A 16,478-nucleotide genomic window follows, 5' to 3' on the forward strand; every position below is an offset into this window, starting at 1 on the left:
AGCACAATTGTTAACTTTAAAGATTAAACAAAGATTAAACCAGCAAATGTAGCTTATTTTGGGATATATCTTTAAGTGATTGGAAATTCTCAGTAAAATGGTCAGAAAGTGTGGCACAGTGGCTCAGTGGTTAGCACTGTTGCCTCACAGCAAGAAGGTCGCTCGTTCGAGCCCCGGCTGGGTCAGTTGTCGTTTCTGTGTGGAGTTTGTATGTTCTTGGAGTGGGTTTCCTCTTGGTGCTCCGGTTTCCCCCACAGTCCAAACACGTGTGCAATAGGTGAATTGAATAAGCTAAACTTAGTGTCTGTGTGTGTGTGTCTGTGTGTGTGTGTGTGTGTGTGTGTGTGTGTGTGTGTGTGTGTGTGTGTGTGTGTGTGTGTATGGGTGTTTTCCCAGCACTGGGTTGCAGCTGGAAGGGCATCCGCTGTGTAAAACATATGCTGGATAAGTTGGCAGTTCATTCCGCTGTGGCAACCTCATTCATTTAAAAGTTTCATTCTAGTAAATCAGGAATTTATTTCGTCAATTGAATAATCCTAAATAGTCCTATTTGTCTCTTATTTAATAATGGGATGTCTTATTAATTCTAGTTAACATGTATTTTTGATGGTTTAACTAAATAAACATAAAAACTGTGATTCACTGATTCATTTTACCCTAAATCAATGGTCTCAAACTTAATTCCTAGAGGGCCGCAGCTCTGCACAGTTTAGCTCCAACCACCTCCAACTCACACCTGCTTAATAGTCTCTAATAGTCTTGAACATCTTCATCAGTTGGATCAGCTGTGTTTGATTAGGGTTGAAGCAAAACTGCACCCAAAACTGTTGCCCTAAATGGTCCACTTTCATGCTTAGCTCAAAAAAAATAGACTGATTTATTCTAGTTGTTTATTTGTTTGGATGCTTAGTATAAGTAAAGATTATACTTTTTTCTATAAACTTAGGACATTTATTCTCATCCTCCACATCTATGTTGTGCAGGGTGCCCCAGGGATCTATTTTGGGACCTAATGTTTTCCCATTATATGCTTCCACTGGTCCACATTTTCCAAAAATACAATGTTTCATATCATTGTTATGCAGGTGATTCTCAGTTTTGATGTATTATTGAATTGCGTATATTAGATCAAATGGATGTATAATAATAAAATGAGGATAAAACTGCATTTTTATATTAGGTTGACCTGCATACTCGTATTCAGCTTTCAACTACTCAACAACTATAATTAAACAGATTAAAATCCAAATTCATTGACTTTGCCATAAATTGTCCACTGTAGCTTCTGAAAATTAAAATTCACTCAAGTAAATGGTTGGTTTTGGAAGCTTACTATAATTAAATGGATTAAAAATCCAGTTTACTAATTCATTTAAGTGAATAAGTTTACATTAAATGGTCCATTGTCTGTCATACCTACAGTAGCCTTATAAGTTTCAGTTCACTCTAATGAATTGACTGAATGGTTAATTTAAATTAACAAATTAAAAGCAATTCGCTGATTCATTCTAGTGGACTGGTTTCTCCATTCAGTGGTCCACATTCTCATATGTAGCAATTCAATTCAATTTACTCTAAATAAACTGATTAAAAATCCAATTCATTGACTCATTTTAGTAAATTGGTTTACCTTTAATAGTCAAGTGTCACTCAATTGTACCTTCAGAAAGTTCATTCTAATGATCTGGTTGTCTATTTTATTTAAATACACATATAAAAAAGTATTCACTGATTCAAATATATGTTGTAAACTGATGTAAGAGAAAAAAAATCTGATTCATTTAAATGTCAAGCTTTTCCAGAGCTTTCATCACAATAATTTTCCAAAGCTCAAAAGCTGATTTAGAAGGGAGGAACAGATAAAGGAAGGATGTTTGTTAACTAAAAAAACACTCGAGTGTTAGTGGCTAAGAATAACAATGCAGGGCGATGGAAAAAAAGAGCAGCTCTGATAAGAGAACTAAAAGCGAGCTCTCATATGCATAGTCTTTTTTTCTTTCTATATCACAAAACAAACACACACACACACATTATCATCACTGACGCAAGTCCTCCACAGCTGACGGCCTTCCCAAGTGAAAGAAACACTCTATTTTTCCATTTCCACAGTGCACACTAACCGATATCCTCCTGATGGACTTGTACTCTAAGAAGGTAAGATGTTCGGCCAACTCGATGGGTTCCAGATGATCAAACAGCAGTGACGCTTTGCCCTTCTTCACCTGCTTCTTCCGCTGAGTCAGTTTACGCATCCAGTCATACGAGGGGCTAAAAAGACAAACATGTTTTCACTGGAAATTTTTTCACCCAAAAATTAAAATCATGTTAATTGTTTATTAAAGAAGCAAATCCATCGATGTGCAGCTCTACAGTTCCCGAACCATGCAAGCCAGTGGCGACAGCGGCGAAGAAAAAACTTCACCAAGTGGCGAAAGTGAAGAATTAAAAAACCTCGAGAGAAACCAGGCTCAGTTGGGCACGACCATTTCTCCTATGCAACATCTTGTGCAGAGCTGCAGACTGGGAGCTGGAGAATATGTCCAAGCTTCGAGCGAGTGTGCGCCCTATACTGACACAGGCGAGAAGAAACTGTTGGATAAAGTTGTTATTTTTGTTTTGTGAGCGAACAAAAGCATCATAGTAGATGGATAATATTCAGATTAAACCACTGAATGCACTTTAAAACTATTTAATGACAAAAAGTCAAGAAAATTGTAATGATAGGGCGCTGGGCAATAGGTGTGCGGATCCACGTATAGCAATAACAAGAAAAGTCATGCATGCAATGGTGATCCAAAGGTGATCCAAAATATGAAGTCAAAATACAGGCTAATGGTCAGGTTAGGCGGCAAGGAATCAAACAAGCAAAATTAGGGATGGTTGGCGTGAAACTGACGTTTTGACACAAAGTTGAGATCATGAAGTTCAAGTCTTTCAAAACACTGCACTGAAGCATGACCTGAAACACCCAGGTCACATGATTAAAGTGTTTCAAAAAACACCCTGGTCACGTGACTAAAGCTATTCAAGGCATCGGTTATTTCAGAAGTGTTTCAAGACCTGGCAAATCTGTGTTTAATTGACAGGTTGGAAAAAAGCTCATTAAGCTAGTGGACTGTGCGTGTCCACAGAGTGACTGTGCTGCTGATGGCCGGAGTTTAAATCCTGACTTATGTGAAATTATGACTTGACGATTTTATTAATGCTACTTTTTTTATGACCAAAACAAAACATATTTATTCACAAAATGTTCATTCAGGTGTCAGACCATTGTTAAAACAAAACACGTTACAAGAACAGAGCATTTAAAAACTAACATCTATAGCTGCATCACCCTGGATACAAACCCATTATTTCTGCATGCTAGTCTGAAACTCTCACCTCTTCATTAAATCACTTGAAGCCTCAGCTCTACAATGTTGGGTTTAATACCTCAATTTGCTTAACTGTTTCTTTGCTGCAGCTTCCAGAGTAATGCATAAAAAATGACCACTAGGTGTCATTGTAGAAACGGGTTTTAAAAACGTTTCGAAGCAGCAACACATTTGCTTCGACACATTTGTTTCAGTGTTTCATGAAGTCTCGCTTTGCTCATGACCAGCAAAAGGTCAAAACACCAGCAGACTAGACAAGGAAAGACATTTTGTAATGTTAGCAGAAAAACAAGACTCAGCAAAGTGTCTGTAAAAGTGAGTGGTATATATAGTCCATGTAATCAGTAATCATGACTTTCAGCTGTGTGTGTGGGTGTGAGTGTCCAAATTATTGTCAACTGTGGCAGGATTTGATGAGCGCAAAGAGTTCTGGGAGTTAAAAGTTCGCTAAGAATACCAGAAGTAATCACCAGCAGAGAAAACACCGCTGGCGATCACAACAACAAAATGTTGCTTTAACATATTTAAATAAGTTAATCAGGTTTCAGCTATACAAAGTTATTCTTAATATTTTAGTCAGTTTGATTAATATAAGTTGACTAGAAAAGTTAATTTGATTCAACTCAAAAACTTAAGGCTGCAAGAATTTTGTTACAGCGTACAAATGGTCTGTTTTGATGATGTTTTGAACTGTTATTTTGTACTTTGAAAGAGACGGGGCTATTGCTCTCTATGAAGGATGAGGGAGCTCAAAAAAGTCTTCATTTGTGCTCAAAAGATAAAGGAAGATCTCCAGGGTTTGAAAGCATGAGTGAGTAATAACATTTTCAGGTGAACTAACCCTTTACAATCTTGTTAAATCTAACACTATTTACTCAGTATACAAATAAAAAAAATTCTCAATAGAAAGTCAAACTGTGGCGCACAAACACACATTTTGGTTTGAGCTCATTACCCAGATGTGACAAGACATCTGCCATTATCAAATAAGATAACCACGAAATAATCTCATGAATTCTGATGTGCAAATTTGAATGCCATTCAGTGTTAATGAGGCTAAACGACAGGTGCATAATGTTGTACAATCACTTCCACATAATTTAAATCAATGATTAAAACACATGCTCATTAGAGTCAAGTTATTATTTCACAAAAGGGCAACATTTGAATTTATAACAGCATGTATTCATTTCAATCAAAACGCTACTCTTCATCAAAAGCAAATAGGTCAATAGTAATAATGTCATAGTCAATGAAGGGCATGCTGTGATGGGATACACAGAGTGTTTGTGTGCTGTACCGACACTCACATTGTAGAAATGTCAAGTAGTTTAATGTGTTTGTCTCCACCAAGCTCAGCGGCTGCATCTCGAAACTCTTCTGTAAGACGGATCAGACCCAGATCCAGATCAAACTCTGCAGGGAATTCAGCAATCCAGTACCTACACAACACAGGTTTGAAAACTATAAATTGTTTTGAAATTTCATTACTGTAACTAAACAGTAGCACTTTATTTTACAGTTCATTTGCCATGAACATATTAGCAAACCAACTCATGAACCCAAAGGAACAGTTCACACAAAAATAAAATGTACTCACTATTCACTCACCCCCGAGTGGTATGAGGTTCTTTTTTCTGTTAAACACAAAATAAGTTCTTTTGAAGAATGTTTGAAACTGGTAACTATTGACTTCTATAGTAGATAAAAAAAAAATGGTATGGAAGTCAATGGTTACAGGTTTTCAATTAAAAAGCAAAACTTCTTTCGTGTTCAACAGAAAAAAAGAAACTCAAATGGATTTGTGACAGGTGAATGAATACATTTTCTTTTCAGTTTTGATTAAACTACCCCTTTAACATTAAATGCAGTAAATTCTGATTTAATCCAGCACTTTCTTGGAAAAGTACATATTAAGTACACAAAAAGGGACTAAAATCAGTGCAGATTCACTTTTGTCTTTTAAAATTACTGTCAGGATTTACTGAAAGCACACAGTGAATTATTATCACTATGACTATTTTACACATGCAGTTAAGGAATTCTCATTCCCATTCCCAAGGAGGTCCCATTATAGCAATAATAATAATAATAATAATAATAATAATAATAATAGACCCTTTTCACATTTCCGGGTTTCTTAGTAGCGGAAGGTTGGGAAAACTTAGAGCGCAGTGAATGGGAGGGTACAACAAATAATCTTTTTAACAATCCTATTTGCTGAAATAATAAAAGAAAAACTCCACGGTGGTTTTATCAAGACTTTCAGAAAAAGAAAAAGAATTGTGTGAGACTGACGGAGGAGGAAAATTAGAAACACCAAATTTGTTTTTTGTAATTTGATGCAAAGATAAATGCATATAAATGTTAATACATAAAAAAAAATCAAAATATTAAAAACTTTTAAGGATTTAAGATTACGATGACCATTAAACGTGTTACATTAGGCTTGTGAAAAGGGTCCATAATAATAATAATAATAATAATAATAATAATAATAATAATAATAAAATATTAAAGTATAGTTTTAAAATGTAAACAACTTGATTTATACATGTTTTGTGTCTTAACAGGTTTTCAAATTGGGGTCTCTACACAGGAGTGTTGGGGTCTGTTGAAACGGAGTTTTGTTTATTATTAAAATCAAAATCATTCAAATCACAAATGTTCAGATCAAAATGAACACACATTTTTAAAAGATAATTAAATTACCTCATTGGTTTGGTATAAAAGAAATAAACAAATACATGTATTACATTTAATCAAATTAAAATGAATAAAATTAAAATAATGTAAACTAAATAGCAAAAAAGTGCTAAGTGATAACGACAAATGATTAAATAAATGATCCAAAATATTCATTTAAATAATAATAATCTAATAAAGTAACCAAAAGGCATTTTAGACCTATTTATAACATTGATGCTCTTGGTCAATATGGAAATGATCTGCAACTTTTATGAGATTTTTATGGGATTGTAATGTAATGTGTTTTTGCTTTGTTTACTAAATCTGCCACAAAGTGTTTGACAGTGTACAAATGTTCTCCAAATTTAGATAATTTTTACATAGTATTTTAAATACCCCAACATATTTTGTTGTCATGTACAAAACGAAAAAAAAAAAGATACGTTTGTGCCCAATTACATGATAAACATCAGTTTCCTGAGGCTGTGTGCAGTTCTGCTTGTTGTCAGGTAAGATGTGAAACTAGAGCCTTGAGAAACTGTTGAAACGCAGCCTCGCCATACTTACTTGTGGGGAACTGTAACCTTGAGCACAGTCTGTCTAAACCACAAACGCAAAACATAGTAACAGCTCAAAATGCTACAAACATTAGTTCTGTAGGATTGTGTGTTTTTAATTCATCTAACCCTCACAAAAAAAGCTGGTACAATGTTTTTTCACTGCAAAGATTGCCATAATTTTAAAGCAAAAAAAAAAAAACATAGTTTGGATGGCATGGAACTTCAAAGCCTTGGTTTGAGCTGGTGTTGTGCCCCAAAAATGGGTTGCAGGTCTATTCTAGGTTGCAGACAAAAAGGCAAAAAAAAAAAGAGAATGCAAATATGAAATAATAACTAACCATAAAGTCAAACAGGAAACATTACTATAGTAATTTACAGTAAATACTACAGTACTTTTTGAATTACAGTGAAGAGTGTTGCACTGTATATATTATAGTATTTACAACTAGTTTTTAACGAATGTTACTGTACATCATAATTTAGCATTAACTATAGTTAACTGATAAGATGTAATAAATATTGTAGTATACTTACAGTAGTATAGGTTTTACTACAGTAAACTGTGGTGTATTGCAGTATTATATACCCTTGAGTTGTAGAAAACTCCAGTAATTTGATTATATTAAAGTGCTTTACGATAGTATGGTTCAAAAACACTACAGTACTTTTCTCATTTGGGTATCCATAAAGTAATTTTTATGTTGCTGACAATAAAGGCTGGGTAACCAATGGACTGTAATATTTTGGTAAATTAGGCCAAAATAGTCAGACAATTGAAATATTAAGATTTTTTAAACACCAAACATCATATTAGAATGATTTCTGACCAATCATGTGACACTCAAGACTGGAGGAAATCTATTTTAAATAGGTTTTCAATTATATTTTAAATAATAATAATAAAAGTTATTTTAAATTATAATATTTCTTGTGGGTATAACTGTACTGATTAAATAAATTGAGTCTTGGTGAGTATAAGATACTTCTTTTGGATGTTGAAGTACATTTACAATGTTTAGATAAACAATTAATTCAATGACATAAATTTTTTTTTTGTAATCTTCAATCAAAGGTTTTCACAACAAAAGTAGATCAATGGCCAATCAAAACTAGCCCACAACCCAATGACCATTCAAACTAGCCCCAAAAATCCTAATCCCTAAACAAAAAATATGTGATTCCATAAAAAAAAATACATCTTTTAAAACAACCCGCAGACACAGATCAAGAGTAGCCCAATTCCAGTGACTTGGCAACACTGCTAAGCCACAATATTCTTAACTACGCCACTCTTACTATGCTATGAGAGAATGATGGGCAAAAAGAAAGCCCTGCCCCCTACTCAATATTCCATTTCAGTGGAAAATACATACTAAAATAAAAGTGTCAGATACTTCTGGTTCATATGGACTTTAAAGTACACATGAAATTAAAACTAACCATTCTGACGTTGTTCGCTCACATTGCTAGTTTTGAAGTGAACAATTCATATGTGCATGTGATTAAGAAAAGAAAATTACTTTGCCCTTGTAATCTAAAATTGAAATCTGAAAATGTGCTTCCTGTTTGTTTTCAGTGAAATTCTCAGATTACATCTTTCTGAGGTATGGGGGAAAGTCTAGATAGGATACAGCCGCAGATACGCACATCAATATGGCATCAATTTTGTGACACTGTTGAAAAATAATTAAGATGTTTAAATTACCATCAGGGTTGTGTTACAACTCCTTTGATGTTAGCTTAGGGTAAAAAGGGTAACATTTAAGGTGTGGCAGTTTTACCATGTGATGGTGGAAGCAAAAGAAAAATGTCAACAAAAGTGATTTAATTTAATTAAGAGGAAATCATAAAAAAATGCCCAAATATATACAAAATTAAGGTTTAGGGTTGGGGTAGATGTTAATATAATACAATTTATTGCGTAATTTAAAGAATAACTTAAATAATACTCTGTACAATTACTAGTTTAGGGTAGGGGTAGAGGTTGGGGTAGAGGTAACTTAATAAACAATATAGATCATTCTCATTAACAACCATATCTCATCTAGCATAAAACGGTATTGGGCATGGTTGACATACTTAAACACATCCCTTCAGCTATCAGTTTTGACAGCGCTATGACAACAAACAGAAATGCTGAGGAGGAGGTGTCTGTTAGGTTGCAACAAAGACTCTAGAATACTCAAGACATGTCACTCATATAGTTTTGAATGGGGAAAGTGTAATGGTCAATATGGGGAATTAAGCCCCGCCTTCTAGTACAGCAGCCAATCAGCGATCGCTATAGACTGAGGATTCTCTGGGGAAGGTCTCAGACTAGACGTGAGTTTCTGCAGACTTTGTGCGATCCGAACATTTAGAAACGAAACTTATGAGACAGTTGTTGTTCAATTTAATTGGTGATTCCTAATATAAAATTTAATCGTAAACTTGGCAAGCAATTTTGGAGAATTTCTCCATTCAAGCTGAATATGACTTTAAAATGCACCATAGTACACACAAAGAGCATAGAATCACCAAGAGGCGACACTCTGTTGTTGTTTGGGAAACAGCCACTAGATGCCGTTAGTGTCACGCGGCGGCCATTTTGAATGAAAATTCCAATAGAACAACAGCATATTATTAGTCTGTAAAATAAACTATAAAAAGTGCTGATGATTGTCATAGTAAGTGTTGTATTGTCATCTTTCATCTTGTAATGTGCTTTGGTACACATCTAAAACCATTACATCATTATTTATATTAAAACAAAGCAACTGTATTACTATAGTGCTTGTTTTCCAAGTGCAGTTCTACCAGACAGCCATTTAAGCACACTCTCCCAATTCCTCAGCTTCATGTGCACAGGTTTTGTTTATATGGGAAAGGAGTTGATTTCCTGCGGACCCACCAAAACACATCAACAGCTTCAGCCAGTTGGATAAATCGAGTAAATATGAAGGCTCGATTTAAAATCAAGCAAAGTTACTTCTCCCCCAACAGGATACAGGTCTACAAAACACTGACCTCCTTCAATTTGTGATGTTTTTGTTTTGGTGACTCTAACCGAGTCCCCGGAGAAAGGAACGGATGAAGTGTATTTATGTCAGAAGCATGCCGTTTATCATTAATTATGTAGATGTTTTTGACTGCCGGACTCACTAAGGGTACAGATACACAAAAACACATTCTTTTTCTTGCTTTTTTTTCAGACACAAACATCAGATGCTGTGTGTGCCCAGCGTGAGTCAGAGTGACATCATGTAGTTTGGAGTTAACAACCCAAGGGTGTTTGTATTGTGAAAGAGTGTATATTTATGAGACCAATGAGAGCACGGGTCAAAAGGTCACTGGGCATATGACATTTACGCAACTTCTGAAAATTGAAATTGACATTTAAGCAGTGTTGGGTGTAATTAGATACAAAGTACAGTAAATAGTCACTCTAATTAAATGACTAATTTACTGAAAAAGTCAAGTAAGGGATTACTGTTCACTTTTAGGTCAGCTACAGTAAATACAGCTATTATCATTACTTGTCTTAAATGCTGTAAATAAATACATTTTATATACATGTAATTGTATATGTTTTTATACAAATATATTTAGAAAATAACAACTATTTTTAAATGAAAGGTTTCACTTGTCAGACACATTCACTTGCACATCTTTAAGAAACAATGAATTAAGTACAAAAATAATGATATTATATTTTATGTATGCAATATGTCCTTGGTTTGAAACATTCAATGTTTTAATACAAAGATCTTTTTGCAGGGTAATTCTGTTTGTTAACTAAAGAATGTTAGTAAATTAAAATGCTTAAGTATCACATTTAAAAAAAAATTATAATTAAAATTAAATTAGTTCATATATATAGTGTATGCACTTTTTGAGACTTAAATTCCTTATTGAGTAATTAAAACAGTTTTTACACTTTTTATTTTTAAAACCATACACACAATGCACAACATAACGGTATGATGCTGAGTGGGCTTGATAACCACCTTTAGGACACACTCCTCCTGTTAATGCACCAGGCATTTTGTTAGAAAGACTCATATGCTTTATATATTTGTTTCTGTGTTTGTTTATATAACTGCTATTTCCATTTCTAGCACTTCATTTTTGCAGTGATATTTATTATCTCTTTTTCAAATATATTATGAACAGCAGCACCGCTAATTGTTTCCCTTGTTCTCCATTTCCACCTGGACATACTTATCCCTATTTTTAATAAATTGCATTATTTTTTAAATAAATTTGCAACAATTTCATCTTTTTTCACATTGTCATAATGGAGTATTGTGTGTAGAATGTTAAGAAAATAAATGAATTTAATTCATTTTGGAATAAGGCTTTAGCACAAGCAAATGTGGAAAAAGTGAAGCGCTATGAATACTTTCGGGATGCACTGTACACTTAATATACAAATACACTTCATTAAACATGCACATAGGCACCAGCTATATGTAATAAAATTGCAGGTTAATTCGTTTGTAACTTTAACTTAATTTCACTGTAATGCAATATTGTGCACCTTCTATAAAGCTGCTTTAAAACAATAATTATTGTAAAAAGCGCTATACAAATAAAATAAAACTGAATTGAAATTAATTTTTTCCTTTTGTCTTTTATATAATAAAATCAAACATAAACTTAAATTTTTCTGATTTAAATTTTAAAGAGATTACATATGATATAGCTTATGATCAATTAGTCATGACAGCATATGTTTTTAGTTCATTGTTAAACTTCTTAAACTAAGTTAATCATGTTCTAACTTATTTTTTTAAGTTACGCAAGCTGTTTTAAGTCAGTTTAACATAATATAAGTTCAATGGCCTCATAAGGTTAATTTGATTCAGCTTAAAAATTTAAGGCAACCAGGATTTTTTTACAGTGTATATTATAACGATGGTATATTATTATTAAAATATGCATTGAAAAATGCTCCAAGTAACGTTCAACTACAATGTATCATCAGGAGGTAGTATATGGGTTTTTTTTGCTCTTGACTATCTTGATTTCCATTATATGAATCGCCATTAAGTTCCAGCTATAAATCTTCTCTAATATCCTACTAAAGAAAAGATCTTGAATAAGATGAGTAAATTAACAGCAATTTCTTTTCATTTCAGCGTAAACTATCCCGTTAAAGAGTTGTCAAAATAGAAAATGTGAAATTCCAAAAGATAAATAACAAAAACTGTTAATCAAAAAATTGATTCACATATTAATATCCAGTATTTTTTGATATTATACAGTATTTCTCAAAACAAATCCTAGAGCTTGTGTTTTTGATGGAGCGATGCAAAGTGGCAGGCAGATGTGAACAGAGAAGAAAGGAAAAGTGGCCTGAGGAGATGTGCTCTGTGAATAATGGATGGACGAGATGCTGAATCATTCTTTGCCATGCGCTAAAACACAAAATGTCCACTGTGCACAAACGTCCATCCGAAGGAGTAACGCCGGTTTCTGTGACATCATCAATTCTCATTCTAGACACAGGCGACAGTCAGTCCGTCCCCAGAGAAAAAGAGGAAGAACAGAAGGGGAATATATATATATATATTTAAAAAAATGAAAGCGCACTAAATAATAGCCTCCTCACGACATATCCTATCATAGCCTGTTGCCTAGCAATGCAAATAAACACCTTAAAATGTTCAGAAGAGGAAATTCATGTGGAATAAATGGGTTATTTATCTTGTTAAACAAAAGATGTTTTTATTTACCTCATTAAATAACAGATCTTCAGTCGTGTCCTTTGGCAGTCATCTCCCCGACAGTCACGATACGTGATAGAAAGTCAAGGAGAATTAAACTTGCTGGAGAATGAATAGATGTACAGTATATATAGTATTGCTTTACAAATATTCAATGACCGAATGACCTTGCATTGGACAACATAATAATATTAGTGGCATTTATTTAAAAGGACAATTTATTTTCTTGCAAAACATTTCACAAAAAGATGTGAAATGGTTAACTAATGGTTAAGATGCCCCCCGGTATCTACTGAGAGTTCTAACATCACAGACTTTAAAACAGAGAGTTGCTGAAATATTATTCATAAAGCACACACTCTTAAAAACAGAGATTTACCGAAATCATATGCATAAACCACACACACACACAGGCATGCACGCACACACACACACACTGGGCTGCCAGAGGATATATGATCAGAAGCTTCCCAGCGAGCTCGGTGGAGGAAACATACCAGCGATGCATCAGCAGAAATGTTCGAGGAAGCTGATTTTCATGCAGCTCTCCTTTATCATCTACAACAGACCGAGACAGAAAGAGAGAGAAATACTATCAGTAAAACACATATATTCGTAATATGGAAAAATAATGAGACAAGTGCGTAATATAGAAAGAGGAATATATATGTTTAGAATATTTATAAACAGCAGCTCTTGAATGTGATATGAGATGTTGTGTGATATTTATATAAAGAAAAAACATTAGATAAAATGAAGGATATCAGTAAACATTTGGCCAACTACACTGATCAATGAAAGCAGATGTTAATTAGCTGTCACTTTTAATCATTAATATGTTCATTCATCTTAAAGCAATAGTTCATCCAAAAATGAAAATTACACCATAATTTACTCACCCTCAACCATGTCTTGGTGTATGTGAGTTTTTTCAGTAAGACTAACACAGTCGGAGTAGTTTTCAATTTTATCCTGGCTATTCCATACAGTATAATGGTGTTGTTTGATAGTGGCTTTTATTTTGATCTTTCAAATGCGCATTAATGCATTGTAAAACTAACTCATACAGCGCTTGGGAGTTAATGCATGTTTTATGTAGTGGACCAATGTGTTTTTGTATTAAAAACACTTCAGGTTTTTCAAATATGAACTTCAATCACTAGTTACATTTCCATCCACCAATTTTTATGTGCATTTTGAAAACAGCTGGAAATGTCAAGATGCGCATGAAAACATATGCGCATAACTGAGAAGGATAAACTTTTTTTATTCGATAAAAAAGATGTGCATAAACTACGATGGAAACACTTTTGCAGAACAAATTCCAGTATGTGCATTAAAAAAGTCATGTGATTGGTTTATAAGAAATCATGTGATGATGTGTAAATGGACAAACCAGCCAGCTGAGCACACTGTAAAACATTTGAAATGCTGTTTTGTTCGTTCTAAAATGCCTTAATCATTTCAGTATTAGTGTTATTATATTATTAATTACCTCCAGAACTGTTAAGAGCATCTGTGCTCCATGTCTAATGCCTTTAAACGCCAACTTGTTTTTATTGTGCGTTAGCATACGGTCTTCTGAGGCGCATTTTTACTTTTGATATTTGGTGCTAGTTAATCAGGAAGTGACGATTTTGTTCTCTTTGACTACTTGGATGGAAAATCTGCGTTATTCGCATGTCTTATATGCGATATTCAAGTTTTGTGCATAAATTTAATTCGCATCTTTGTATGAAAACATAGCTACATAGCGACTTCCGGTGGCAACCAAATGCGCATTAACTCTGTGAGAGTTCATTTTAGCATTTCATTGGTGTAAATATAATCCACTTTGACCAGAGTTCAATGAACAAGAGTTAATGAAGAGTTTAATTTCAGATTAATTTAATTGGACATCTACAAGTGTTCAGTCTAACTAATTTGATTTAATAAAATAACACTACCACTGCCTAAGTTAAACAATCAACATTTAAATAATACTTTTAAAAAATTTATATATGATATGGTGCATAACGTAAGACACATTCAAAGTGGACTCTCTGGCGAATAAACGCACCTCACGGGAACCACTTATCATATAGTTTGTTTACCTCAAAAGACAACTAGTTGGCTTGGCGTTACTCAAGGATTATTAAGTTTTTATTATTATTCAAAGATTATTCAAGTGGTTGTAAATAATTTATTTAGACTAAATTTAAACAAACAAATTAAGTTCAACATTACTAAATTTAATTAGTTTGCTTAAATTCAACCCATATAAATTGTTTGCAACAATTTTGCAGACATCCTTTTTTTTGTGTACAATGCTGCTTAGATGTATCTACCTGTTTAATGCTATTCGTCATATGTCATACATGCGTTTGGCCCCCATCTTATAAAAAAAAAAGTCATTGTGCCATCGGTAATAATTTTGTTACAAAAATGCATCAGTATGCTCCTTAAGACATGTGTTAACCTTCAAGCTGCATATGGATTTTATGACAGATTTATGCCCTTTTTAAGCTTAAAAAACACAAGGCAACAACATTACACAGCCAGGATTTAAAAAAAATCATAAATACTGAGGATGGGTTGAGGGTGATTCAATTATGGGAAACTTTTCAGTTTTGGGTGAACTATTCCATGATTAGCTATGGTTATTATACAGAGATTAGTTAACATATGCCAATATCAATGGCTGCTTTTTCCCAATTTTATTAAGAATATCAAATTTTGTGTTCAACGGAAGGAAGAAATTTAGAGAAGTTTAGAGTCACTTGAGTATCAGTAAATGATGAGGAAATTAATGTTAATAATCTTTAATGAATGAGTGATCAAAATCAATTAGCAGCGTTATTAACACCTGGTATTAGACATTGAAGAGGTCAACAATCATATACACAAAGACCCATGATGATCAACAAGTAATTACAGAGATTAAAATAATCAATTAATGAGGCAATTAATAAGAACAAAATCTATTACAATGAGCAATTGTTACTAAGCAAATCAAAGCAATCTATGATAGCAACAACCGATCCACTTGCTAAATTGTGACCTGATATATTGTTTCTGTCTCCAAGTGTTCTCTCATTTGCATCTCAATTGCTGTTTATGACCACTGTTTAGGCATATCACACATTACAGTGAATCTTTTACAAAATCTCGACATTAACTGCAGTCTCTGGACTTCCCAGATACCATCACTTTAATGATTTATAAAAGAAGAACTACAGTCTGACCATCTGAGATGAAGCATGGATGTAAACATTACAATCATGATTTTCAATAGTGATACAACACACTGTGAGTGTTTATTATTGCAATTTGTTGATCACCCAACAAGAATATGACTATGTGGGGAATATGTGAACAGGTCATTTACAGTGTTTAACATGATGTTCGAGCCACATGGTATCTGATAAGATGATAGTGGATAAATTGATAGTTTAGTCATTTTAGTGTTCACTTACCAAATGCATGAATGCAGGCATCCAGTAGCAGCTCCAGTGAAGCAGCTTTGCCCAGCGTAAATGACCCCATGACCTCCGTCCGACCTGACCTCACTGGGACATCCAGCTCTCTGCCATCAGGCAGGCTAGCCTCTGTCTCTCTCTCTCTCTTTTCTTCTCGCCTTTCTTTCACGTCTCCTCTGCTTTAAATGTGCTCGATGTGCTCAGCAGAAGAATGACTGACTCTGTGCCTCCCTGCAGGAACAAACAAAACACTGTTAATAACTAAAAAAAATGTACAGAAATATTTTATGAAGCTTTTCACATGCTTGCACCAAAGGGGCTTTATAGTGAATGAACTGATGAGGCTTTATAATGAATGAACGGATGCTGTTTAGTAATCACCTCTTGCTAAGAAGTTTGTGAGACCATCTTTGTCTTTTTCACACTTTGTGTGATTGTACTACATAATACTCCCTTTATTTATTTATGGCCGTTTCCAATGTCAAAAGGTACCAAAAAGTGAACCACACCATTCCACTTTTTGTAATAACCTTTTGAAAAGGTACCAAGCACAACAAAAGGGTACCAAAAAGCAAAGCCAGACGTGTAGCTTAATGCTATTGGTTTACAGAGATACGTCACTAACTTGTGCAAAGCCAGGTGAATGAAAACAAGGGAAGCGCCATTTTTTAAATACACAGCCGCGACATT

The 16,478-nt window shown here is 33.9% G+C and overlaps 1 protein-coding gene across 1 annotated transcript in view; it reads right to left on the reverse strand.

The window, feature by feature from the left end:
* rasgrp3 (RAS guanyl releasing protein 3 (calcium and DAG-regulated)) overlaps positions 1–16,016 on the reverse strand; it is a 44,807-nt gene extending 28,791 nt beyond the window's left edge. The window contains exons 1-5 of the mRNA XM_056477031.1: positions 15,786–16,016; positions 12,786–12,888; positions 12,340–12,402; positions 4,685–4,816; positions 2,121–2,268 (exon numbers count right to left, since the gene is read on the reverse strand). Of these exons, the coding sequence (XP_056333006.1) occupies positions 2,121–2,268; positions 4,685–4,816; positions 12,340–12,402; positions 12,786–12,888; positions 15,786–15,855 (516 nt within the window). The 5' untranslated portion in view covers positions 15,856–16,016. The remainder of the gene's footprint in view (positions 1–2,120; positions 2,269–4,684; positions 4,817–12,339; positions 12,403–12,785; positions 12,889–15,785) is intronic.
* Positions 16,017–16,478: the final 462 nt, after the last annotated feature.

This window comes from Danio aesculapii, chromosome 17 (assembly GCF_903798145.1).
Source record: "Danio aesculapii chromosome 17, fDanAes4.1, whole genome shotgun sequence".
Classification (NCBI taxonomy): domain Eukaryota; kingdom Metazoa; phylum Chordata; class Actinopteri; order Cypriniformes; family Danionidae; genus Danio; species Danio aesculapii.